General features: G+C 33.0%; 3 protein-coding genes across 4 annotated transcripts; 1 reads left to right on the top strand and 2 right to left on the bottom strand.

The window, feature by feature from the left end:
- The first annotated feature begins 2,438 nt into the window (after nucleotides 1-2,438).
- LOC107471204 (polypyrimidine tract-binding protein homolog 1) lies at nucleotides 2,439-7,458 on the top strand. 2 transcript variants are annotated; one of them, XM_016090650.3, is made up of 10 exons: nucleotides 2,439-2,920; nucleotides 3,573-3,782; nucleotides 3,967-4,029; nucleotides 4,102-4,175; nucleotides 4,283-4,378; nucleotides 5,573-5,630; nucleotides 5,717-5,821; nucleotides 5,915-5,996; nucleotides 6,388-6,453; nucleotides 6,758-6,923. In XM_016090650.3, the coding sequence occupies exons 1-10, from the start codon at nucleotides 2,738-2,740 to the stop codon at nucleotides 6,775-6,777; spliced, it is 957 nt and encodes a 318-aa protein (XP_015946136.1). In that variant the 5' UTR covers nucleotides 2,439-2,737; the 3' UTR covers nucleotides 6,778-6,923. The 2 variants fall into 2 exon arrangements, with proteins under 2 accessions (XP_015946136.1, XP_015946135.1); XM_016090649.3 differs by having other exon boundaries at nucleotides 2,440-2,920; nucleotides 6,388-6,500; nucleotides 6,758-7,458.
- Nucleotides 7,459-21,493: 14,035 nt separating this feature from the next.
- On the bottom strand, nucleotides 21,494-22,426 carry LOC127743059 (uncharacterized). Its single transcript, XM_052255713.1, has one exon. It carries the CDS (start codon nucleotides 22,424-22,426, stop codon nucleotides 21,494-21,496), a length of 933 nt encoding a protein of 310 aa, XP_052111673.1.
- An 8-nt stretch (nucleotides 22,427-22,434) lies between these two features.
- LOC127743058 (uncharacterized) lies at nucleotides 22,435-23,534 on the bottom strand. Its single transcript, XM_052255712.1, has 2 exons — nucleotides 23,503-23,534; nucleotides 22,435-23,365 (listed from the first exon to the last, which is right to left on the bottom strand). Exons 1-2 carry the CDS (start codon nucleotides 23,532-23,534, stop codon nucleotides 22,435-22,437), a joined length of 963 nt encoding a protein of 320 aa, XP_052111672.1.
- Nucleotides 23,535-26,680: the final 3,146 nt, after the last annotated feature.

Here is a 26,680-nt window from a genome sequence, read left to right as displayed (position 1 = left end):
AGCATACCCCTCCTCAGAGGTACGTCACCTACCCTACCCCTAATGGTCACTTTCGTACGGACACTGACTTGAGCGTTATATATAGGACATTCTCTGTCTTTATTTGTGATTTGAATTCACTCACTAATACACAAAACATTATGTTTATTTTCAGTGTTCATTCTATTCTCTAGCTTCAGTTTTCATTGTTTCCCTTTCTGTGTATATTATCTTCTTTTTCTTTTATTCACTGTGCACTGGTTACTTCTTTCTTAAGAAAATCATATTAGAGTTTCTATATGGTATTAAGAGTTTCTCATTTCACAAAATCATGATGAGATATTTGCAAATTTAAATCTGAAAATTCAACAAATTTTAATTCTAAAAATTCTGGTGTAGATTAGATATAACCATTATACTTATAGTTTTTCTTTCCTACCACAATTTAATTCCAGTCCATTCAACTCCATCAGTGATAAGCTTGGTAAACGCAACCATAAAACATGATAACAATAAGTCATATTTGCGATTCAAGGTTAAAACTTGGAGGATCATCTTTACAAAGATCAAATTCTTCCAAGATTTGCTAATTCTGAAGACCAACTTCTTGGCCAAGAATCATCTCGTTACAAGCAATGGTTACAAGATGATTATAATCTACAATCCTGGTTCTTAGCTTCTATGGACACTTAATTTAAGAAAAAAATGGTAGGAATCTCTTTCAATTATAAGATGTAAAACAAAATTGAAGAATATTTTGCTGAATCCACCAAATATAAGGTTAAACATCTCAAGGCACAAATCAAAACCAACAAGAAACATGGATTGGCAGCTTCTGATTACATTTCTAAAATCAAGAGTATCATAGATTTATTGACAGTCTTGGGATCACCTCTTACTCTTGAAGAATATGTAAATGCTTTCTTGAAAAGTTTGAGTGATGAATATCAAACATTAATTCATACAATAAACTCTAAAAATAAATTATTCCGTCTTTGTGAAGTTGATGATAGTTCAAAAAATTTGAATCTTCTATCATGCAAGCTAATTTTACACAAAGTTAATTTGCTTTAATATCAAAGTCTAGTAGAGGTTTCACTCCAAGAAAAGGTTGTGGTGGCAGAGTTAATCGTGCATGCAGATCTTTCTTCACATAAAATCTACCTTAGTACCAAGTTTGTGGGCGATTTGATCACATTGCATGGCACTGCTTTAATAGGTTTAATCAAAACATTCCTCCTCCTTCCCATGACCATATTGCATGGCATTGTTTTAACAGGTTTAATAAAAATATTTCACCTCTTTCCCAATCTTTAAACAATATCCATTCTATTCCATATGCAAATTCTACCTCCTCTTCCTCTATAGCATCTCAGATTTCAAACCCTAATACTAACACTTCACCATCACCTCTTTCTTTCTTTTATAATCCAACTGTTTTTATGACAATACCATCTATTGTATTAAATTCATTATGGTATTCTGGAACCTCACAACATGTGACCCCAAGTTCATCAACCTTTATAAGTTCTTCAGAATACTCAAGACCTGATCTAGTACAAATTGGCAATGGATTAGGTTTTGGAATTTTAAATATTGGTTATTCGCCGTTATATGCTTCTGACTCTAAAAGATATTTTTTTAATAGATATGAAATTACAAAGAATCTTCTTAGTGTATGTAAATTTGAAGAAGATAATGAGGTATATTTTGAGTTTCATGCTATAATTTGTTTAGTTAAATGTGAACATACTAATGAGATTTTGCTGTAAGAGTATAAAAATGGTAGAATCTACAAGTTTATCAATGTTGTTGTACCTTCTTTTTCTAGTATCTCAAATTCTCCTTATGCATTTACTGTTTTCACTACAAGAAAAATGATAAATATAGTTAGATTTACTGGTAAAAAAACGAAAAATAATCTGACGATATAAACCTCGTTGGTAACTGTTTATTGTCGGATTTTGCTGTTGGCCGGTAACTTGTGGCGGATTTAGCGTCGAAATTTGATTTTGAAGCTACAAATATCTGATGATAGTTACTGGCAAATTTTTCTACAATAACCTTGGCACTAAACTATTTTGTTCCCACAAATTTACCGTCGAATTTTTTTTTTCCGGTAAATCCGATAATAAGTTCAATTTTTTTCTCAATTTTTTGACACAATTAGTGGTCAAATTTTAAAATTTTTATTTAAATTTATTTTTTACACAATTAATAGTCAAATTCTAAATAATAAAAACCAAATATGTTAAATAAATATCAAGCATATAAATAAAATAAAAAATTAAATAACTGAAGATATAATACAATCAAACAGTTTAAAACAAATTACTGAAGTTTGTTTTAGTAAAATTTTTATTTTTAAAAATTATAATTTAATAAATATAAATTAATTTTAAAAGTTTTTAAAAATATTTTTGTCTTCTAAAAACTCACAAGTTGATGATATTTTTGATTTGCTAACGAACACAATCACTCCGTCAAAAAACTTTATCAAATCAAACCTTAGTCTGAGACCTTCTAATCACTATCATCATCATTCATCGTCTGTGGCAGCAAATCTCTATTATCCCCTGCAACGTTTCTATCTGTGGTCTCACAAAAACTTTTCCCAATCCCTCACTCTCTCCCCCGGAAAAAAGAAAAAAAAATTCCCGGAAAATCCACCGAACACTTTCTCGACCAAACACCACCAAAAAGTGAAGAACTCTCCCTCTCGTCCCCAAAAACTGCGTTCGGATTTCAATCCGTCGAAATGTCCACGTCAACACAACACCAATTTCGGTACACTCAAACCCCTTCGAAGGTTCTCCACCTTCGCAACCTTCCATGGGAGTGCACCGATGACGAGCTCGTTGAGCTTTGCAGACCCTTCGGCAAGATCGTTAACACTAAGTGCAATGTTGGCGCCAATCGCAACCAGGCTTTTGTCGAATTTGTAAGCTCCTTTTTGCTTTCTCCGCATTCAATTCTCTGGTTTTTTTAGGGTTAGGGTTTTAATCATGTCTGCTTAAGATTTTGAGCTTGATAGGATATAGATACCCGATGGTGCAAGCTATTATTCTTTTCTATATTTAATAATATAAGGATACGACAGACGATAACAAAAAAATAATAATTCGGATATATTTTATAATTTCATGAAAAACTTCAATTGAGATTAGAAGGAATATAACAACAATGAGAACTGATACTGCTGTGGTAGATGTTTTGAAGTATTGCTCCTAGGTATTCAAGAGATTGGACTAGAGACTATTTTGTGAAGATTAAAAGAGTAAATAAATTTGTTGATAAAGAATTTTAAATATGATAGGAAGAAATGTTTAGATTTGGAAGATGAAGGAAGTTAATCAAAGGGTTGGTAATTTTTACAGTTTGATAGTTCCTCATCTAATGAAGTTAGTTTTTGCTATTGATCATGGAATTCGCTAAGCTTTCCTTTACTTACTTTGTGTTTTTACCTTGATTAGATTTGTGTGTTGTGACAACTGACAAATTTCTTGTGTATGAATATTCAAAGACACCTGGATTTGGTCATTTTGTTTTTCCTACTCATGATTCTAAGCTCTCAATTATGAATGCTTTCTCAGGCGGATCTAAATCAAGCCATTTCAATGGTTTCATATTATGCTTCATCTTCCGAGCCTGCTCAAGTTCGTGGTAAAACTGTTTACATTCAATATTCTAATAGACATGAAATTGTCAACAACAAAAGCCCTGGGGATGTTCCTGGTAATGTCTTGTTGGTAACGATTGAAGGGGTGGAAGCTGGAGATGTCAGCATTGATGTTATTCACTTGGTAAGTGTCATTCTGAACTTATTATTTATCCTTTTGGGACTACTTATCGCTTTTTCACATCTTCTGATCTCATTGTTTGGGAGGGTTTCAGATCATATACTCTCCTACTATGATCGTATTTTCTTTTAACTAAAAATAAAGAAAAGAAATATACGAGTGAACAAGTTCTTTATTATTTGAACAGGTGTTTTCTGCGTTTGGCTTTGTACACAAGATAGCTACATTTGAAAAGACTGCAGGTTTTCAGGTTGGCGAATTTGTAAATCGCACTTCTTTCGATGTGTCGTTGCCAGTATTAACCCTGTGTTTCTGTTTGCAGGCTCTGATTCAGTACACTGATGCTGATACTGCTGCTGCTGCTAGGAACGCACTGGATGGAAGAAGCATACCTAGGCAAGTAGCGCTTTTAAATTTCATGCTTTCTTCTTCACCCCATAATCAGGAATGGTGATAGGTTGGTGAATCATAAAATTGTTGATTTTCTTATGCATTTTATCCAGATACTTGTTACCAGAGCATGTTGGTGCTTGTCACTTGCGTATCTCATACTCAGCTCACAGAGATCTCAATATCAAATTTCAATCTAATCGCAGCAGGTAGGGATAGGGATTCAAGACAACTATCGTACATTGGTCCTCTGTGGTGTTTATACTTCATTTTCCTTTTATTTACTTATTTATTTTTTTGGATCCTTTTTTTTATTGGGGTTGGGCAGATATGTACTCTGTGACCTCTGATAGAATGTGAAAGCCCTTGCATATAAAACCCATCATTGTGTCTCTTGTCTGCTAATTGATATTTGATATTTGTTATTTTTTTCATGTAGATGTCTGTACAGCTTTATAGGTAAATTATAGTTGTGTTCTGATGACCCCTAAGTAGTTTTCTTGATCTTTTTCTGAATATTAAAATGGAATTCTTATCTTAATTATGAAATTACTATTTTTCTCTCTGAAGCCATTGATTCCACTAGCTAAACTTTCTGCAGTGTGGACTGTGGATAATTTGTTTGATCACATCAGAAAGTGGACTGGAGAGTAATATATAATGACATTGTTATTATTATTATTTGACAAAAATATATTGACAGTATTTTCATGGCCTCTCCATCTTTGGTAACAATTTTGATGCCAAGAATGCACAACTGCCTTTATTTGATTTACTGTCTTACAGTAATATATAACCTCCAGTTTAACTTAGTTCTTTAATCAGTTGAAAGCAGAGTTCTTCTTTAATGGTGTTTCAAAAGTTTAAATCCTTGACAAAATAAAAGTGTGTTTAAATCCTGGTTTTATGATACACAGTACATTCTGGATTCTGGAAAAAATGAATTAAGAAATGAAACATCTGTGATTCCTCTTCATTGAATCCATATGTTTGAATTTTTTTATTATTCTTGCAGCTTGGAGGGCAACTATGTTGATAAAATTTGATCTGGGTGACTGCAAAACTGAATAATTGTTAGTGAACCATAAATTTGAATAATCCTGTAAGCTTGAGATCCGAAGTAGCATCTTCTATTTTTACTATCCTTCCATTTTCAGAATTAGAATTAACAGGTTGTCTGATCTCTCTTGTGCTTTCTTGATGGTCATCTTTCGTAGTCTATGATTAAAGAAATGTTCAACACAATTCTTTTTAAGCTTTAATTCATGCATGACATCGTTTGATCATGGGCAATTAAATTTCCATTTTCTAAATGTTTTATTAGGTTTAGTCTAATGTCAATGCTTGGTTATTATTGTTGTTATTGTTGTTGTTGTTGTTATTATTATTATTTGTCTTTGTAGGGACTACACAAATCCCATGCTTCCTGTTAATCATACTGCCATAGATGGGGCATTACAGGTATGTTGTAATCCCCCACCCCCTCCTTTTACCGTAAATAATGTGTTTTGTGTTGTTTTAGTGTGTTAACAATTTATCATCTTCAGCCTGTTGTAGGTCCTGATGGGAAGAAGATAGAACCCGAGAGTAACGTGCTTTTGGCTTCAATTGAAAATATGCAGTATGCTGTCACTGTAGATGTCCTTCACACGGTTAGAATTTGGTATTTCACATTTCTCATTTTTTGTTTTGTTTTCAGATTTGTATTTGATTTATGCTCAATGCTTCTGGCATATCTGCTGCAGGTGTTCTCTGCATTTGGTACTGTGCAGAAAATTGCTATCTTCGAAAAGAATGGCCAAACTCAGGCACTAATTCAATATCCTGGTATTTATCCTTTTTTCCTCTGTTTTTTGTTATACAGTCTTTTGTTGTATTTCTCTTATGTTATCACTCTTTCTGTTTTACTCTGGCTGTCTTGTAGAATTAGGGTCCTTTTACATGCCATGTTCAACATATGAATAACAGCTCGATAGGCTTGAATCAAACTCAATTATACAAAATGGTTATGGTTATTATTATTATTATTGAAAAAAATACAAATTTCCAGAAGCTTCTCCAAAATCCTAGAGATTAGCATTTTAGGCCTTTTTGTTTTTGGTAGTTACTTATCAGATTGTTGAAAACCCATGAATGTTGCAACATCAGAGCTTTTCAACCTTATGGATTAAGAGATAACCTAATGTGTATTCACCATGCCTGACCTTTGGTTTTTCAGTTGTCACAACAGCGGCAACGGCCAAGGAAGCTTTGGAGGGGCATTGCATATATGATGGTGGCTATTGTAAGCTTCATCTAACATACTCTCGTCATACTGATCTCAATGTGAAGGTATAAAAAATGTGTTTAGAGTTATGTTCATGAGGGGAGAATATGAGAAAATGGGGGGATTAAAGATAAAGATAATCTTAGAAGAAATGTGGACATTTTCTTGATCAGAAATGGTTCTGAAGTGTATGCTTCTCAAAACTTGATTGACCTTTCATAGCTATTTTATTTTTAATGTTTGAAATTTTGAATGACTATCAGTATCACTGAATCTGATGTTAGTATTAAATAAAGATTAATTTATTGTTTTTTGGTTTTAGGCCTTCAGCGACAAAAGTAGAGACTATACAGTGCCACAAGTTCCTGCAGTACCTTGGCAGAATCCTCAGGCTGGTCCTATGTATCCTGGTACTGCCCCTGCATTACAAGGTCAAGTTCCCGGAGGACAAATGCTATCTTGGGATCCAGCCCAGCAGACAGCTACGCCGAGCTATGTATCTGCACCCGGTACGTATCCCAGTCATACCTATGCAGCTCCTCCAACTCCTGCTTATCCTACTGCTGCCGCATCCTCACCTATTGCTCAGAGCAATCCGCTTGTTCATAATGCAAGTTCCATGGGAATCACTCAGCCTGGGATTCCATTGAATGTGAATTTGCAACCCGGTGGTGCTTCACCTTCAGTTCCTGCTTCGTCGCCTCTTATGCAAGCCAGCCCAATTGCTGGTGCATCACCTCCTGCTCATCAACCTTACTTTAGTTGATTATAATTTAGCCGAGTGAGAATCCGTTGCACTCTGATAGAAAAGTTTTCCCCTTTAACATCTCTAGTTGAATCTCATAATTCTGTCTCAACTGTAATTTCAGTGTCTGATAATGCCTCCTATTTATCCACGCTTTGCCGAGTATAATACTTACTGCTTGCTGGGCTTTTTTGTTCTCTTTCTGTATGCTGCATCTGCCCTAAACAATGTAAACTATGCATTTGTGGAAAACTTGTGCACAGGCCACTTATTTACAATTCACTTTTTGGTTAAACTTATTCTCATCTCTCATCCAGAATGGATCTTCTCAATTATTGTTTTGTCAAATGTGATATTTCACTGGACACTTTTTAAATGGACCAAGAGAAAACACCTGAGAAAATGTTAAATGGTAGAAGATTAGATTTAACAAAACAATTGAGAGAAAGAGGTATGGGGTGAGGAAGATTAAATTTGGTTACCCATACAATTTTAAAAGATGAAACTTTGAAGGGAGTACAAAAATCAATCTGATGGTCATTTTGTTTTAGGATCCTTTGTAAAGGTGTAAATGCACCGGCCACCAGCACCGGCCACCACCCCTACGTTGACACCCACACCCACCCTTCCCTGCGTCTCCTGATTTGATTGACCTTGCCAGCAGACCTCAGTCCTCTTCCTCCGTCATTACCAGTGATTGCTCCAGTCACATTGTCCACCACTCCTCTTCTGCAGTAGCCGTTGCTGCCACAACCTCCCTCTCGACTTCACTACACCCTGCAATAGCACTCGATCACCACTCCCACTGCCCTGCTTCTAATGATACTATCTGATAACAAACCAGAGATGAATTGAACTCATTTTTCTTGGTTGAATTTAACTCCTTGATTTTCCAAACATCTGGTAGCAACTCAATCAATATTTCATTACCATAACAGAAATAGCTACCATAGCATCCTTAATTTTGTTAATCTTTTTTTATACTTATAAAATAAGTTGTTAAAATATAAAGCGAGGCCTAAATATCAATTATGAAATATGCTTGGGCATATTAGGAAAAAGTGTCGATATTTTGTTTTGATATTTGACATTGCATGTGCAGTTGCATGTCCTTTTTAGCTGTGAACACAAACGAATTCAGTTTTAGATAAAGACCGAACCTGGAAAATCTTTTCAAGAAATAACAAATCAAAGGCCAAATTGCAGTTGGATGTCTCAGCATCCATTAATTAGGGCTATTTCCTTTGTCTACGGCATCGAAGGATGCCCTTCATATCATGCCCCGCAATGTTCTTCTATTTCTTTTAATTTTCCTTTTTAGCTTCCATGTTATGTGCTTATAAACCTCACTGAGTAGTGAACATTTATATTTGGAAATTGTTACATACCCTTCTTTATATGGTGGTTTAAGATTCGTCCTTAAGTTTTTTAAATTTTAAGAATTCATTTTAGTTCATGAAATATGTGGCAAATTTTCAACTACAATAGGAGGTACCGCAATAACTCCTTTATAGTTATGTGTCATGGACCAATAGTCCAATACCTATTTATCAAATTCTTTGACAGTTTCAACTTTCAAGTCATTTATGGCATCAACTTGCAGCTCTATGTGTTGATACTTTGGAAACAAACAGAGGAATAGAGAGCAATTTGACTATCACTAAAACCAATTTAAGTTAGTTGAGTGTTCAATTCACTCGTTTATTTAAATAAATGTTGGGGGTTTGTATATCACTTTATGTATGGCAACTCATAAGCCAGCGATAACTTCTTAAATGGATGTCAGATCCACTGCAAATTAGTCTTTAGTCTGTCGAATTAAAAGATATAGTAAAAAATAATAAAAAAATTGGCTACCACGAGACTAAACTGCTTTTTGTTATATATTATGTTTCTTTTAATATATTACAGAACTATATATTATATTTCCTAATTTATATATAATCTAAAATATTCAATTAAATATTATTTTTATATTTATTAATTTTTAATTTTCTTTTATATTCTTTCTTTCTTAAATTAATTTTTTTAATTGTACAAAAACATTAAAATAAAATACAGAGAGAAACAAATATATGATCTTACTCGTGAACACTCACATACAGTTATTTTTATATAAAGTTAGTTAAAAACTGTTAAATGATAATTTAATCAAACTTATCAAATCATCTAACGGTTTTTAAATATTACATTCAACTACTACCCTCTCTATAAAATGGTAACAAATTCATTTTCGTCAGTTCAGCTATCATTGCTCCATAAATAAATACCTTAGCATGCATGCTAGGTTAGGCAATTTGAACGCAACCCCACACATTAAACTGTTCATCGTCCTCTCTTTTACTGGCTAATACATAATGTGGAATCGAAGACTCGTTAGTCATGGCAAATTGATGATAAAGAAAAACCAAAAAAAAAAGTGGGGACAACTTAATTTCAACTTATTTATTCATATATAACCCAAACAGGTTTCTCAAACCAATTAAAATATAAGATAAAGTATATTTTTCACACTAAAAATGTATTAAAATTTTTTAAAATATTTCTAAATTTTGTTTTCTTTTAGAAATTTTTTGTTTGTATTAAATATAATTTTGGCTAAATTTTAAAAAAGTTTGAGACTAATTTAATAATAACACTCGATAATTTAGAGCCATTCTTATGAAATTGTTGCTGAATTTATCATAAATTCTTAAAAAATTAGATTTTATAATATATACATTTGATGTAAATAAAAAATTTGTGATACAAATAGAAATAAAATTTAGAAGTATTTTAAAATTTTAGATAAATTTTAAGGATAAAAATATACTTTATCCTATAATTTAAAATTAATATAAGAAAAAGAATAATTTTAAAACAAAAAAAAAAACTAATTGTATGAGACACATGATTAGGTGGGTTTAAATGAAAGCACTGCACACAATGCAAGTTCTTTTTCTTTTTTCCTTTTCGTAATGATTATTGGGAAATTGAGATAATGTGATTGTGATATTCAAATAATAACAAGTTGTTTATATGAACAAGAAAAAAAAAATATTCAAAAGAAGACTGAGAATTAATCCACCACAACATGCGAAATGAATCTTACATAGGAGAATTGATTAAGTGTTTCACGCCTAATATCCAATGATAAAAGTATAATACTCTGTCAAGCAAGAAAAATAAGCGATAATACTAATTTGACAACCACATCATCTTCAAAACTCAATAATTAATGGTGTCTTTGAGTGATTGTGCAAATACACTTGGCTGTTAGTATATATATATGGTGATGAACTTAACCCACTAATAATTGAGAGAAAAACAGTAACGATCAACTTTATTAATTTTGAATTCTAAAATGAGAAAGTATCTTGACCTAGTGATGACGACCCCCGTGATTTAAGCCCAAAACAAACTATCTAGATTAAACTAATTTACAAGTTCTCCTATTATTTTATTTAATTGTAATTAGGCTCCTAAATTTAAAAATTTGCAATTGGATTTCTACACTCTTAAAAATGTTAAAATTGAATGTGTTGTTTAAAGACATTAAAAGAAACAGAATATTATTATCGATAGAAAAAATTAGTAGCTAAATAGTAAGGACTTGATTAAGAGCCAATGGTGTCATAAAACTAAATTTAAATTAATTTTGGGATTTATTAAGAATTGAACTCTTGATTTTTTAGATATAGAATTCTAATATTATGTCATGATACCACTTATTTCAAAAATTTCAACTGATAAAAAAAGGTAACACTAATGTTTATATCTTTAATACTCTTTAAACCTCTATTATACACATTGTACAAATATTCTATTAACTCCTTATACTTTCTCTTTGAGAATAGGGTGGCCAATGGCGGCATTACGTGAGAATGTGTTGATCAAGCTGTTTTTTTTTTCTTTCATTTTTTGTTTTTTTTGCGTTTGTTTTTTTGGGCTGATGGTTCTAATTTTGTTGTGTGTTTTGGAGTGAAAACTGAAATTGGATTTTTAAACTTTCTTTACTGGGTTGCTTTATGAGACTTTTATAATGTTGTGTGTATGTAGCATGTATGACTATGGCATGATAGCAAAGTTGACATAACCGATGCTGGATGCTCTGTGATTTAAAGGATTTTTTTTTTTTGGGTGTATATTGATATAGTTTAGATCGGGTAAAGTGTATTAGTTTCCTTAACGTTTATGAGACTCAATTTAATATAATAATGTATTTTATTAAAAATAAAAATTATAGTCAGTAATATATATTTGTTAATAAATTATATAAAAATATTTTTTAAATGTATCATTTTTATTATATAAAAATAATTTAGATACCTTTAAATTTTTTTTATATAATTTACTAACAAATATGTGATGATTATGTCAAGTAATTAGGTATTATATATTCTCATTAGTACATTAAAAACGTTAAGAATAAAACGTATATTTTACTCTCTAGATTTTATTCACATTTTTTTTTCTTTTCTCATTGTGTTATATATATCTAGTATTTACCAATTTAAAATATTGAAATAAATAATTTTAGAGTAAAACTAAGAAACCAAAAGCATATCAGCTAAAACCCAGCCAAATACCTTTGGATGAATTAAAAATCTCTACGAGTTAATATATATTGATGTTTCTTCTACTAAGTATCAGAATGTTTCTTTTTCATATTAAATGGATGTTCTTTTATATAATTTTCGAATTTGTGATTGTTGGAAGTGAATAGGTTAATGTGAGAAAAAAGAGGAAGGTTTTTATAGGTTTTAATTAGGTTTACTTAATCAATTTAAATTTTTTTAAATTTTGAATTTAAAAAAATTAAAATTAATTAATTATTAATATAAATTAATGTAATTTTGTTTAGTTTTTGGCTGATAAACTTTTGGTTCCTTATACTTTTTCATAATTTTATAATATCTTACCAAAATTTTTATGATTAAAAAATTTAGAGAGTTGGATTATTATTACCCTAAAAAAAGAGTTTTACATAAAACAAACAAAAGGGACAAAAACCATATACAAAATCCATATTTCAAATCCAAAAAAGCTTGTGTAATCTAAGATATATTAAGTATATAACTATTTATATCTCTCTACCTATTAGAATAAGATTAAGTTTTGACATCATATCGTAATAAAATCACTTATTATAAAAATATAGACACAACTGAATTATAAATTTTAAAATTATAAAGACCAAATTTTACAAGATTAGTGAAATCATAAGACATTTAATTAAGTAACCTTAAAAAAAATACATAAATTATAGCTGTAGTTGGATTGGTAATCTTGGTCATGGGATCCATGTTCCTTTTTCTTATGAAAATTTCATCATTGTCTCACAGATATTGACTTTGGCTTTCACACTTTCACTCGCGATCCACATTTGTGTCCTGTGCAATATAAACTTCTTTCACTGTTATATACACCCTTTATGTTCCGTTTTCAATTTTAAATTAAGCAACAGGAGGTATAAGAAATTACTTTTTGGATAGTTAACATTTGTATTTTAAATTTGGGTTTATAATTTAATGTTATAATTGTAATCTGAATTGCATTGCAAATTCAATGATATTGTACTTTAACGTACACTTGGGCAGGGATTAAAAAATTATGCCAAAAATTATATAATGTAAAATATATTATAAAAATATATCGATAAAGAATACATTTTAAAGTATAAAAAATATGTATGTATTTTTTATTAACGAAGTGATCGATTCTTTGTATCATAAAATTCATCAATAATAGAATCTGTGTTAAATTTTTCAGTAATTTTCTTTTCAATATAATTAAAAGACAATTAGTAAAAAATTTATCTTTCATTTTGTTTTTGAGTTATTCTTCATAATATTCATAGCTAAAAAATATCTCTCAATTATAGTAGTTGAAACAGAAATAATTAATACCAAATAAAATAAAGAAGAATGCTCACAAGAAAAAAAATTTTCACTTTATGGGATTTAAAAAATTTTATTTAATTAAAAAATATTAACAATAATATCTTTTCAGATTTTTTTTTAATATTGTTACTTACTTTTTAGATATTAAAAATTATTAATATTTAGATTTGACTGAACTTTTATTTATATTAGAATAAATATTAAATAAATTTTTTTAAAAACTAAATCGTACTTAATAACTTATTACTATTAATTTTTTTTAAAATAATTAGGGCGAGGCGTCCGTCCCTACACTTAGGTAGTTATTACTATAAAAAAAAATGATTAATATTACAAGTGAACAACAAAAGGTACACAAAATTTAACTTTTATATAAAAATAAAAAATATATATTTAATTATTAAAAAGCAGTTTAATTATAATTTCAATAAAGATAATATCTAAAATTATCTTATATAACATAACATTTATAATTTTATACACATAATATCTGTAATTACATATTTATTAAAACTAAAATTATATAATTTTTCTAGTGATAATTAATGAATGCTAAATAAGATAATTTTAGACTATTTATACTATTTTTTATTGCCTTCGAAATATTAATTATTGATATAATTTATGTCAATTAAACCATTGATGAGACTCGACCAAAGATATGGAGCCCCACCAAGTGTTGTTCATAAGATTCTCCTCTACGGTGAGCAATTCTTTAATGCTTATTCTCCGTATCTTCTGCGGATACACCTCGTTTGAGTTTGAAGCTGTGTATTCAACTTTTATCCTCGTCTCTTTACTAATTTTGGTTAATAGTTATACTAATTTCGCTTTAATTTTTAATACTACACATGTTCTACTTTTTTAATCTCAAATTTTATTTCTTTTTAAAGAATCTCAAAATTGTTTTCCATTATGAATGATGGATTCATGTGAGGGTTAGTCTTTGCAAGTTGCAACCTTGTTGGCCAAAACGCCACCAAGGCAAGCGGCGGACCACCGCTCGGATAGTTATGCGGCCAAGTGCCGGTGGGCGGAGTGGGGATGTATAAAAATGGATTTTGGTTCAAAGTGAATACAAGGACGTATAAGCTAAGCGACCTTAATTTATTTTACAAGGCATGCCATTGTTATAACATGTAAAGCACGGATACTTTACGTTCCTATTATATCTACGTATTAGATATATTTTTAATACAATATTTATTGATATTCGTTTCACACATATTTTTTATATTTAATTATATCTTAATAAAAATATGAAAAAAGTTTTGTCAAATACATTTAAATATATTTAAATATTATTAATATCAGTATGTCTAGTTATATTCTTAACATATATTATTAAAATAAAAAATATTTTATATAATTAAAAAATATTAAAAAAGTTTAAAAAATTAATTTATATTTTAATACCAATAAAATATTAAAATATCATTATAATTTATCTAAAACATAATTTATATTTTATATATATTTTTTGTTTTTATATCTTATAAGAATTTAAAATTTATGTATCTACATATTCTATATTATATTGTATTCTGTATATCTATGTCAATCTCTGTATTTCCTAGGTAATAACTTATAAACAATAAAAGGAGAAAGGTATAATAATAAAACTTAGTGGATCTACGTATATATAATTGAGAGATTTATAAAAAGAAATTTGAGGATTTATTTAGATAGTTTATAAGTGTAAAATATTCCTTTTTATCCAAGAGTTAGTTTTTGAGGTTGAATTATTAAGCTTATTTAATCTCACCTTATAAATGATAATTTTTAGACATAAAAGAGGTATATTATAGATCCCATTATTAAAACTACTTGTTACTACAATAACATTTTATTTTGTTATATTTGTGGTTTAATTACTTTATTAGTCTCTATAGTTTTATTAAATTTGTAATTAGATTTTTATATTTTTTTTTTAATTGGATTCATACTGCTTTTAATTTTATAATGAGATCGTTTCTAGTATAAAAATATTAGAGTTAACTGAATATTTTTTTACAAATTAAAAGTGTTCCTGTGTGAAAATGATCTCCGAAGTATAGCTCGTTCTGTTGATATTTGAACTAGCTTTCCTTGGTGTAAAGGGGGTGGAACGTCGTCTTTTTGTGGGGAGGCGGCATTGGATACCTACAAAGAGACTCCAACGCTCAAGTAAGTATGAGTGTAAGAGAGTTTAGAGTAGAATTGGAATGAGTTGCGTACCGGCTAGTCACTTGTATATACTATTATTTCGGCTGTTGGAGTTGTGGTAGCTTGGTTGGAGAGACCTGCGGGGATGTTATCTTGCTTCGCTGATTCTGATTCCGAAGTCGTTGGTTTAGTCCGATTTGAAGGGGACGGATTATAGCCCCCAAGGTCGACCTGTTTTGAGAAGCCGAGCTATAAACAGGGTGAGCTTATGCTGAGTTGTAGTTGGAAATCAAAATCAGTGTAAGCCCCTAAGGTCACCCTTGTTTATTAGTGTTTCTTAAAAGCCGGTGACCGGGGTTTGATGGGGATACCGAGGTATTGATGGACCAGATGTTGTTTGGGTATACCTCGGGATTGGTTTGATAGATTTCTATAGTTCGATTTTTATTTTTGAAGGTTTTGATATGTTTTCGCGGTAAATTTGAATTTTGTTTCTGATGTGTGTTGGGAAAGAGAGAGTGGGAATTTAATGGGATTTCTGTAATTAATGTGTGTCATGAATCGAGGCGATTTTCCTTTCTCTGTCCACGATCATTAAGTGTGTATGTTAGATGAACGGTTCTAATTTTTTTGGGGGTTTCGAAGGGTTGTGTCTATAGTGGGCTTTGAAAGAGGTTGGACCTTAGTTTGCTTTCAGTTTTTCGAATTAATCGTGAAGATGAGCAAGAAAGGTTAGGTTTTCTTTCTTATCTCGATTTTTATGTGTATACTGTTGGTCTGCTTTTTCTAATGGAAAAAGGGAAAAGTGTTGTGGGTAGGGGCGTTAGGGGTCGAGGAAAGAAATGGGTTACTGATGATGAGGATAAAATTGTTGAGGAGGTGTGGGTATGGGATCCTAGAGATCCTTTTGCATGGGTGGCAGAATCGGTTAAAGGGTATGCCTCCGTTTTTTATGACGAGCGTAGTTTGGCTCAGTTGGGTTCGTCTTCTGCATGGGTTAGGGAGGGTAGTGGTATTAAGCTTGTATTTTTGCCATGTTGTTCTTCTGATCGTGTGTACTATCGCAGGGAGGGGTTTGAATATCTCTTTATGTACAGTTTCGTTTTTGTTGATTTGGACGTGAAATTTTCTTTTTCCGAGTTTGAATGTGGGGTTTATGCAAATAAAGTGTGCGCCTTCTCAATTGCATCCGAATTCGTGGACTTTTGTTAGAGCTTTCCAGGTGTTGATGTATTGTCTTGATATGGTTCCTTCGTTAGAAGTGTTTTTTGCGTTGTTTCAATGTAAGGGTGTGAGGAAAGGGGGTTGGGTAAACTTGGCTAGTGCTCCTGGTCGTTCTATTTTTAGTCTATATAAGTCGTCGTACAAGGGTTTTAAGTCGATGTTTGTGAAAGTATCTGTTGCTATTGATGAGTTTTCGTGGTATGTAGATGACAGTTTGTTAGAAAGGTTTCCCTTGTTTTGGTCTCCGAGACCTAGGCAAATTATTGGGTTGGAGAGGATGGAATATGAAAATGAGATGTTGGTAGAGTTTTTGGTAACAATATATCTTCTTCAAGTTTGTTATCTGTTGTGGAAATTCTGGAGTTGGAATCTGATAGTGATGCATTGTTGAGTTATATTGGTAAGTTGTTATTTTGTTTTGTTGTATATCATGTTGGTTGATTGTTGACTTAATTTGTATTCTGTTTCTTCTATAGTTGAAAAAGCTCCGAAGGTGACTTCGAACAGTTTGAGAGCATTTTTACGAACAAAGAATGTGGAGCGGCAGGGTTCGAGTAGTCATACTGTGGCTGAGAAAGGGGCAGCGGTGGATCAGCCGTCACCTGCCAAGAAGGTGAGCTATAAGAGAAAAAGGTTAGGTAAAAAAGAAAAGGTTTTGGGGGCGGCCGAGGATAAGTTCGGTGGGAAGGAGGTCGATTTAGAACAAGTAAAAAGGTTTACTGAGAACTAGAGGAATCTCCATGGGTATAGGGGGAGCAGGACTTGACCTCTCTTTGGGGTGAGCACTTCTCGTTGAGTATGGTGGCTAATGAATATTGCCAAAACCCTACTGATGTCAAGCTTGTTTAGGAAGTTGGTGATATAGGTGTTTGTCAGTATCTTCAGATAAAATATCTGTATTCATCTTGTTTTAGGGGTGTTAGTTGGTGTCTGTGTGATTCATCTTGTTGGCTGTTTCAGGTGATAGGGGCTCGGCTGATGTCGATCGGCCGAATACAGAAGCTTAAGCATGCGAGGGATTCATTTGATAAGGCGTCGGTTGACCAGCTGATGCAAGATAATTTGGAGAAGGGAAATAAGCTTCGCACTGCTCTGGATTAGGTGGATTTTTTGCAAGGGAAATTGACAGCTGCCGAGGATGCTGGAAAAAAAGTTCGCAAAGAAAAAACTGCTCTAGAGGCTAGGCTGATTGTCCTTGCTGCTGAGAAGAAGCAGCTCGAGACTGAGAAGGAGGACCATGGGCTTGAAATATTCGCTGCTGGCTTTGAGAGAGCGGTTGAGCAGGCAAAACTTCTGGCGCCTGCTGTGGATTTGTCAGCGATGGATCCTTGCAAAGTAGTTGTTGGCAATGAGTTGGTTGATGACGATGATGGTGTTGAGGGTGAGGATGAAAATCCTGATGTTTAGCTTATAGTAACTTTAGGTTTGTACTTTTGAAATTTCTGAACATATGGCCGTTTTGGCTTTGTTTGATAAGTTTGTTATGAACTGTTGACTTTTAGCCGAACAAATTTTATAATATTAGTATTGTGTTGCATGTTTCTGTTACATGTTTGTTTTTTGTGAAGAATGCTTGTTTGAATACTTCGGATTTTAGTATTGTTCTGTTGAGTGAAGTATGAGATAGAATGTTGATAATAGTAGCTATTTGTATTTGAATATGATGAATGAAAGAAGTGCAGGGTGGTGTGCCTCATTAAAACCTCTCCAGCAAAACCCTCCTTAAGGATAAAATCTGGTAGTAGGAAAAAGATTACATTACCGTGCCCGACTTATAGACTAACTGAAATAAATTCATAAAGAAGATATGTTTCAACTGTTTGGTAGGATAGTTCCATCAAGTTTTTGTAGTTTGTAGGCTCCTTTACCGATAACTTTAAGTACTCGAAATAGTCCTTCCCAGTTTGCACTTAGCTTTCCATGTCCTGGTGGTCGTCGTACGTCCTCTATTCTTCTGAGGACGAGGTCGCCTTCTGATAGTATCCTTGGTTTGAGTTTCTTGTTGTATTTCCGAGCTATAGCTCGTTTAGCTGCTAGTTGTTTTAGTGCTGACTTGTTTCGATTTTTCTCAACGAGGTCGAGCTCGATTCTTCTATTTTCGATGTTGTCGCTTTCGCTGACGTTTGTATTTCTGGGATTTTGTAAAGAGATCTCAATAGGTAACATGGCATCGCATCCGTATACTAGTCTGAAGGGGGGTTTTCTTTGTTGATAATTGTTTTGTTATGTTATAGCTCCATAGTACTTCAGGGATAAGCTCGGCCCACTCTCCTTTGGAGTCTTCGAGCTTCTTTTTAAGGCCCTGTAAAAGTATCTTATTGGCAGCCTCGGCTAAGCCATTAGTTTGTGGATGTTCAACAGAGGAGAACTATTGAACTATTTTGAAATTTTGTAAGAAGTTTGTGAACTTTTGATCTATAAATTGTCTACTGTTATTAGTAATAATGGATTGAGGAATACCGAATTGGCATAGTATGTTTTTCCATACAAAAGAAATCATCTTTTCGGAAGTTATTTTTGCCAATAGTATTGCCTCTATCCATTTTGTAAAATAATCAATGGCGACAATAAGAAATTTAACCTGGCCTGGAGCGGGTGGAAATGTTCTGAGGATGTCTAGCCCCCATTTGTTGAACGGCCAGCTCACCTTGGAAGCGTGCAACTGCTCGGCTAGATTATGGATGACTGGGGCGTGCTGTTGGCAGTGATCGCATGCTTAACTTTGTGTGTGCAATCTTGTTGTAACGTCTGCCAAAAGTAGCATGCTCGGAGGATTTTTGCGGCTAAGCTTCGTCCTCCTATATGTGTCCCGCAAACGCCTTCGTGGACTTCATCCATTGCCAGTTTGGATTCTGTTATGTTTAAGCATTTTAGGAGAGGTCTTGTGAAGCCTCTCTTATATAGCTCGTCACCGGTAGTGTGTAGAAACTTGCCCTCCTTCTGAATTTTCGTTTATTTTGGATGTTCTCAGGGACTTGACCTGTTTGTAGGTAGTGTATTAAGGGCGTCCGCCAGTCTTCTTCCTGTGAGATACTTAAAATTGTTGTTAGCATAATACTTGGTTCGTCAAGTGTTAGTTGAGATAATATTGGTGCCTTGTTTAAATTTCTTGTGGTGGCTAATTTTGAGAGGACATCTGCTTTATCATTTTGTTCCCGAGGTATGTGGGATATATTAAATTCCTGAAATCCATTAATAAGGCTTTTGATGATAGTGATGTACTTTTCTAAAAGTGGATCCTTTACCTGGAAGTTACCTGTTACCTATTGTACGACAAGCAAGGAGTCACATTTGACATTTAGCTGTGATATGCCTATCGTGCGGGCTAGCCGTAGTCCTGCTATTAGTGCTTCGTATTCTGTCTGGTTATTGCTTGCACGGAAAGTGAATTGTAGGGATTGTTCTAATGTTGTTCCTTGTTCGTCTTCAAGTAGTATTCCCGCTCTAGAACCCTTACTGTTTGATGCTCCGTCGACGTATAGTGTCCATGTGTTGCTATTAGGATCTTTTTCTTCTAACGTGAGTTCTGCAATGAAGTTGGTCAGTGATTGTGATTTGATGGCCCTTCGGAACTGGTATTGGATGTCATATTCTGATAATTTGATTGATCATTTGATTAATCTTCCTGCTAGTTTAGGTTTTGTCACTATCTGTCTTAATGGTTATTCGGTTCTAACCACAATGGTATGGCTTTGGAAGTAGTGCCTCAATCATATGGCTGTTGTTACAAGAGCCAGAGCTAGTTTTTCTAGCTTCGGGTATCGGACCTCAGCGTTCTGAAGGGATCTGCTAACGAAATATACTGGGTGTTGTTGCTTTCCTGTTTCTGTTACTAGGGCAGAGCTAACAGCATGATTAGTAACAGATAAATAGAGAGAAAGTGGTTTACTAACCTCTGGTGTTCAAAGGATTGGCGGTTCTAATAGTATGGTTTTGAGCTCAGCGAAGGCTTCCTCGCAGTCTTTGGTCCACTTGAACTTTTGTTGTTTCCTGAGAGTCTTGAAGAAATAGTGTGATAGGTGAGCTATGTGGGGTAAGAATCTGGCCAGTGCTGCGAGTCGGTCAGTTAACTGTTGGACTTCCTTTATTGTCTGTGGGCTTCTCATGTTTAGGATTGCTTGGCATTTTTCGGGGTTGGCTTCTATACCTCGGCAAGTTAGTATGAAGCCGAGGAATTTGCTGCTTTGAACTCTGAAAGCGCATTTTTCTGGTCTGAGCTTCATGTTGTATCTTCGGAGTTGCTGGAATGTTTCTTTTAAATCATTGACGTGTTCTGCCGTATGTGTGGATTTCACTACCATGTTGTTAATATAGACTTCTATGTTTTGGCCAATTTGGTTTGTGAAAATTTTGTCCATAAGTCTTTGATCAGTAGCACCTGCATTTTTGAGTCCAAACAGCATAATCATATAGCAAAAATTACCAATGTCAGTGATAAAAGCAGTTTTATCCTGGTCACCCTCATGCATTAGTATTTGGTTATAGCCAGAATAGGCATCCATGAAACTTAAACATTGAAAACCCGAAGAACTATCAACAAGTTTATTAATGCAAAGGAGGGGGTACGCGTCCTTAGGGCAGGCCTTGTTAAGGTCTGTATAGTCCACACACATCCTCCACTTACCATTGTTCTTTTTTACCATTACCACGTTGGCTAACCAGGTGGAGTATCTGAGCTCTTTGATGAAGCCATCGTTGAGTAATTTTTGGGTTTCTTCCAGGGAGGCTGCTCTCTTGTCTGTGCCGAGGTGTCTATTCTTTTGAGCTATAGGTCGGATCGATGGATTGATAGCTAGCTTGTGACAGATGACGTTGGGGTCTATCCCTGGTATGTCTGCCGGGGTCCATGCGAACAGGTCGACATTTTGTCTTAGTAGCTCAGCTAATTGATCATGTTCTTCATTTTTTAGTGGGTTGCCAATGTATGTATACTTTGTTTCTTCGCTTGTTAGCTGAATTTTAGTAAGGTCGTCGGTTGGCATTGGCCGTTCCTGATGGTTGGTCCTTGGGTCCAGCTCGCCCAGGGGGATAATTGTTCCGAATTATATACTGTCTGGACATACTATTGCTTGGATTGTTTTGCTTGTTCGTTCTTCAGGCTGGCGTTATAGCACTGCCTGGCTTCCTTCTGGTCTCCATGGATAGTTACGACTTTATTATCCTGTGAAAGGAACTTAACACACAAATGCACGGTAGAAACAATAGCATTGAATGCATTCAAGGAAGGTCTACCCAAAATGATATTATAAGGGCTTTTGCAATCCACGACAAGGTATTGTATGTCTATTGTTTTATTGTCAGTATACTCTCCAAAAGTAGTTTGTAACCAAATGTAACCTCGGATGGAGACGCGCTCACCTGAGAAGCCTACCAGTTCTCCGGATGAGGGTTGGAGGCTCTTGTCACTCAGTTTCATCTTTTGAAATGTTGAATAGAACAACACGTCCGTGCTGCTTCCTGGATCCATCAGGATCTTCTTTACTAGTGGCTCTCCGACTTGTGCTGTGATGACGATGGGGTCGTCCAGGTTTCGATCAGTTGCCTTATCGTCTTTAGGGACAAATGAAATCTCTGGTTTGTCGCTGTTGATAGGTTGGGATGGAGTTGACTTTGTCATAGTCATCATAGCTCGGTATGACCTTTTTCTTGCCGAGTTTGTGCATCCGCCACCTGCAAAACCACAAGAAATCCAATTTATTATTCTGCGTGGTGGATTGATATCACTATCTACCTTTTTCCCTTTATCTCGAGAATTATCAGTTGTTTTGGATTGCTGGCCGAGGTCTTCTGTATTTCGCTTTCGTCTGCGGCTGTCGATATACTTGTCCAATAGTCCTTGTCGGGCTAGTTTCTCAAGAACATCTTTTGCTATTACGCAGTCGTCTGTGGTGTGGCCATACTTCTGGTGGAAAGTGCAGTATTTAGATTTGTCCACATATCGCTGGTCTTGATATGTACCAGCCCTGTTTGGGGGTTTGATGAGTTTTGAATGCATGATGTCTTTTATAATGTCCTCCCTTTTTGTATTAAGGGGGTGTAACTGTCGAATTCAGGTGTTAGTCTGAACGATCTCTGGTCCGTTCTGCTGTTTGATTGTCTGTTTCGCCTTTCCTCCTCTCTGTTTGAGGTAGATTTTTTTGCTCTTAACAGTGCTCGAAATTCCTCAATTTTGATCTGGGTTGTTGCTTTTTCTCGGAACTCGGCCAGAGTCTTTGGCTTTGCTATGACTATGGACTCTTGGGATTTCCCTGGATGGAGATCGCTTTTGAGGGCGTGGAGATGGACTTCAGGGTTCAGGTTGGGTATTTCATTGGTCACTTCCACGAACCTGGTCATGTAATCTTTCAGGCTTTCATTCGGCCCTTGCTTGATGGTGCTCAGATAGTCAAAGTTGTGGACGTATATTTTAGACGCGGCGAAATGATTGACAAACTGGTTGGCCAGCTCATCAAAGTTTGAGATGGAACCTTCGGGGAGGTTGGAGAACCAAATTAAGGCAGCTTCGTCTAGAAAGGTTGGGAAAGTGCAACATAAAATTAGGTCAGATTCTTTGTTCATAAACACCATGGCATGGAATTTAGTGACATGGACGTTTGGGTCTCCTATTCCTTGGTAGGGTTTTAGAGTCGAAGGCAGGGTGAAATTTTTGGGCATTTCGAAGCTCATGACTTCCTTTGTGAAGGGGTTGGTTCTTTTGGTGATTGTTTTTGTGGTTTTGGGGATGGTATGTTTAGTTTTCGATGTATGTTCATCATTGTTGTTTCTATTTTCGGTGTTCTTGTGTTCTCCTCCTTTGCTACGGTCATGCTCCATCTGGTACAAGAATTCGGCCATTTTCTGGTTTTTGGCCCTGAGGGCCTCATTGATTGCTAGGATTTCGGCTTGATTGGTGCTTGAAGGAGCGTGACTGTGTTCATCTGCCATGCGCCGTTGCCTGCAAAAAAGAATGAAAGATATATAGAGTGAAGTGCTATGGGGTTAGAAAAATTGTGGGGCCCACGGTGGGCGCCAAATGTTCCTGTGTGAAATTTATCTCTGAGATATAGCTTGTTCTGTTGATACTTGAATTACCTTTCCTTGGTGTAAAGGGGATGGAACGTCATTTTCTTGTGGGGAGGCGGCGTTGGGTACCTGCAAAGGGACTCCAACGCTCAAGTAAGTATGAGTTTAAGAGAGTCCAGAGTAGAATTGGAATGAGTTGCGTACCTGTGACTAGGCTAGTCACCTGTATATATATTATTAGCTTGTGGACGGTTATTTGAATTTCCGTTAAGTTTGACAAAGTCATGCTTGATATTATTTCGGCTGTTGGAGTTGTGGTAACTTGGTTGGAGAGATCTGCGGGGAAGTTATCTTGCTTTGTTGATTTTGATTTCGGAGTCGTTGGTTTAGTCCGATTTGAAGAGGACGGATCAAAAAGTATTTACAATTAAGAACCTAATTAGATCTTTAACTACATATTTTTAAGAGAAATATTCTGTTAATTTTAATATTTTTGACATGAAAATAACCGAATTATAAAATTAAAAGCAATATATAGACCCAATTAAAAAGAAAAAAATTATAGGAATTTAATAAAACTATAAAACTAACAAATAGAGAATAATTAAACCTATATTTGCTACTTTGACATTTCAATAAAAATATTTATTGTAGAAAAAAATTGTTTTGAAATTTTCAATATTGTACATTTCCCACAAAACCATGTGTTCCCAAATTGAAATGAAGAAAGATAAGTATATTGCAAATTGATGAGTGTAGGTGCATGGTAGGGCTAAGCTAAGAGTCATTGTTCTTCATTCCCATGTGGAAAAGTATCGTAATTAAGCTTGTCTGAAATTGACCCCATATTTCTAAAATTTCTTATGTTGCCATAGAAACCCTGCCGACGATTTGAACTTCTAGTCACGTTTGTCTACCTTAATAAAATTCAAATATCTATATACACATATTTTAAAGAGTTAGATCAAATGATAGTGTTAATTTAAGCAAAATTATATCATTTATAACTCTTTATAAGATGTAGATTTTTTTTATCCAATTATTGAATCACAATAACTTAACCAGAATGAAGATCATATATATATGTCAAATTTCATAGAAAATGGACATCAATAAGTTATATATATATAACAAATCAAAAGTCTTAAGTTGATTTTATATAAATTTACAAAAGGTATAACAAATTGTTGTATCATAAGTTTATATGTTTTAGTCATTTATAGAAAATTTTTACGTCAATTCAAAATGATCTATTATTTTAATTTTATATATTTAAAAATTAACGTAATACATTTATTATTATAATTATTATTGTTGTGTAATAAACTAAGTATTTTTCAACTACAGATTTGTTGATATCTGATTTTAATAAAATTTGATATATGTTAATTACTATATTATATATTATCGTGATTCAATGCGATCCGATTAATAAAATATATATCTTATAAAAAAAATCATGAAGACAACTTTGTCCTATGAAGTACGAACATTTTTTTGATTTGTTGTCTCTGTATCAGATATATTTTAGACACGATAATACATTGATGATATTCGTCAGACATGTCTATTTTTTGTGTCCAACTGTGTCTTAATAAAAAATAAAAAAATTTTTTTTAGACACACCTAAATATCCCAATATATCAGTATATTCAGTCTTATTTTTAATATATATTTTTAAAATGAGTTTAGAAATAGTATATATTATTAATTATTAAAAAAATATATTTTAAATACTTTATATAATTAAAAAATATATTAAAAATAATTAAAAATTATTTAAATATTTACATATTTCATATTGTATCATATTCTGTGTGTAAACTTTGCCAAAGAGAAATAAGGATATATCTATTAATGCAATGGCTAGGACACCATGAAATTTAATTTATTGCCTTCATTTTTATAGATATACGTGTGTAATGGCATGGATATGGTACGGTATACCTAACAATATGCATTGTGGTCTACACCCTGCATGTGTGGATATTCTATTCATAATTTCATATACCACACCACATGTTTCTTTTTAATGTCTAAGCAACTTTGCTTTCATTTTAGCCAAACATACACGTTCTTTGCAAATTTTAGGAAGAATAATGTACTCTTATATACTATATAGTGTATACACATTTTCTTATAGTATTTAGTTAAATTTATTCTTCTAAACAATTAAAATGTAATTTTTTTATGCAATTATATGTAATTGAATGTCAGTATATAAAATATAATTAATATATAGAATTTAAGTCTATATGGACAAGAATACCCCTTCAAAAACAATAATATATACTTAAGAGATATATGAATTTTAATCACACACACACACCTCTATATATATATATATAAGACAAAGAAAAAAAATCAGATATTTATCTTCTTTTCCAAATAAAACGCACGGACTGATTCAATTATTTTAAATTTCTTAGAAGTTAGAATGACTTGGGGCTTTTTTTTTTTTCCTAGAATGACTTAGTTTGATCTTGTAATTCTTTCTCCGGATTATTTATTAAAAATATAATTAAAATACCTAATTATAGTATCGATTAACAATATACATTATTAAAGATATAATTATTTATGTATATTTTTTTATTAATTTAAATTTTTAAAAAAATAATTTTATGATATAGTATTAGAATTTGTGTAATAAAAAAATTTAAAATTCAATTTGTGTTAGANNTGTTTACGTCTTTTAAAAATATATTAAAAAGATAATTATTTATATATTTTTATCATTTTAATTTAAAAAAAAAGTAATTTCATGACACATACTACATTTAGGACATGGAATGGTGGTGTGATATATATTATACTAGTTGCTATATTTTTTATGATGTATCATTTGTGATGTGGATTTGATTTGATTAAGATGGCATATATATAGTTTGATATCAATTGCACCATGTTGAAACCACTATGTGCTTTCTAATTCATATTCAGCAATTTTACGCACATTGTATTATAATATTCATGACCCTGACTCCCCTTACATAAAGTTAGGTTGCCACTACCTTATTTTAAAAAAGAAAAAATTAAAAGAAACGGGAAAAAATATATTAAAATAAAATGAGGAGCTGACTACTCATGGAAAATAAGAGGAATATACATGGACCACTTTTGTATTGTGCATATCTATTTTTGTATATTTTTTACATTTAGTATTAAAAATAAGAGGCCTGTTACACATATAAATTTTTTTGGTTTACAAATCTTACAAGATGGTACAAGTCCAACAAAAAACACG

Source organism: Arachis duranensis, chromosome 10 (genome assembly GCF_000817695.3).
Source record: "Arachis duranensis cultivar V14167 chromosome 10, aradu.V14167.gnm2.J7QH, whole genome shotgun sequence".
Lineage (NCBI taxonomy): Eukaryota > Viridiplantae > Streptophyta > Magnoliopsida > Fabales > Fabaceae > Arachis > Arachis duranensis.
Note: the sequence above shows the minus strand (reverse complement) of the source record. Positions and strands in the feature narration are given on the sequence as shown.

Excerpts from the sequence above, each read along its gene's own strand:
- LOC107471204 (XM_016090649.3), top strand. The coding sequence starts at position 2,738 with ATGTCCACGTCAACACAACACCAATTTCGGTACACTCAAACCCCTTCG. Across the intron at positions 3,783-3,966 it reads GCATTGATGTTATTCACTTG|GTGTTTTCTGCGTTTGGCTT; the intron begins GTAAGTGTCATT and ends TTATTTGAACAG. Across the intron at positions 5,631-5,716 it reads CCATAGATGGGGCATTACAG|CCTGTTGTAGGTCCTGATGG; the intron begins GTATGTTGTAAT and ends TATCATCTTCAG.
- LOC127743059 (XM_052255713.1), bottom strand. The coding sequence starts at position 22,426 with ATGCATTCAAAACTCATCAAACCCCCAAACAGGGCTGGTACATATCAA.
- LOC127743058 (XM_052255712.1), bottom strand. The coding sequence starts at position 23,534 with ATGACGTTCCATCCCCTTTACACCAAGGAAAG. Across the intron at positions 23,366-23,502 it reads CCCCTTTACACCAAGGAAAG|GCAACGGCGCATGGCAGATG; the intron begins GTAATTCAAGTA and ends TCTTTTTTGCAG.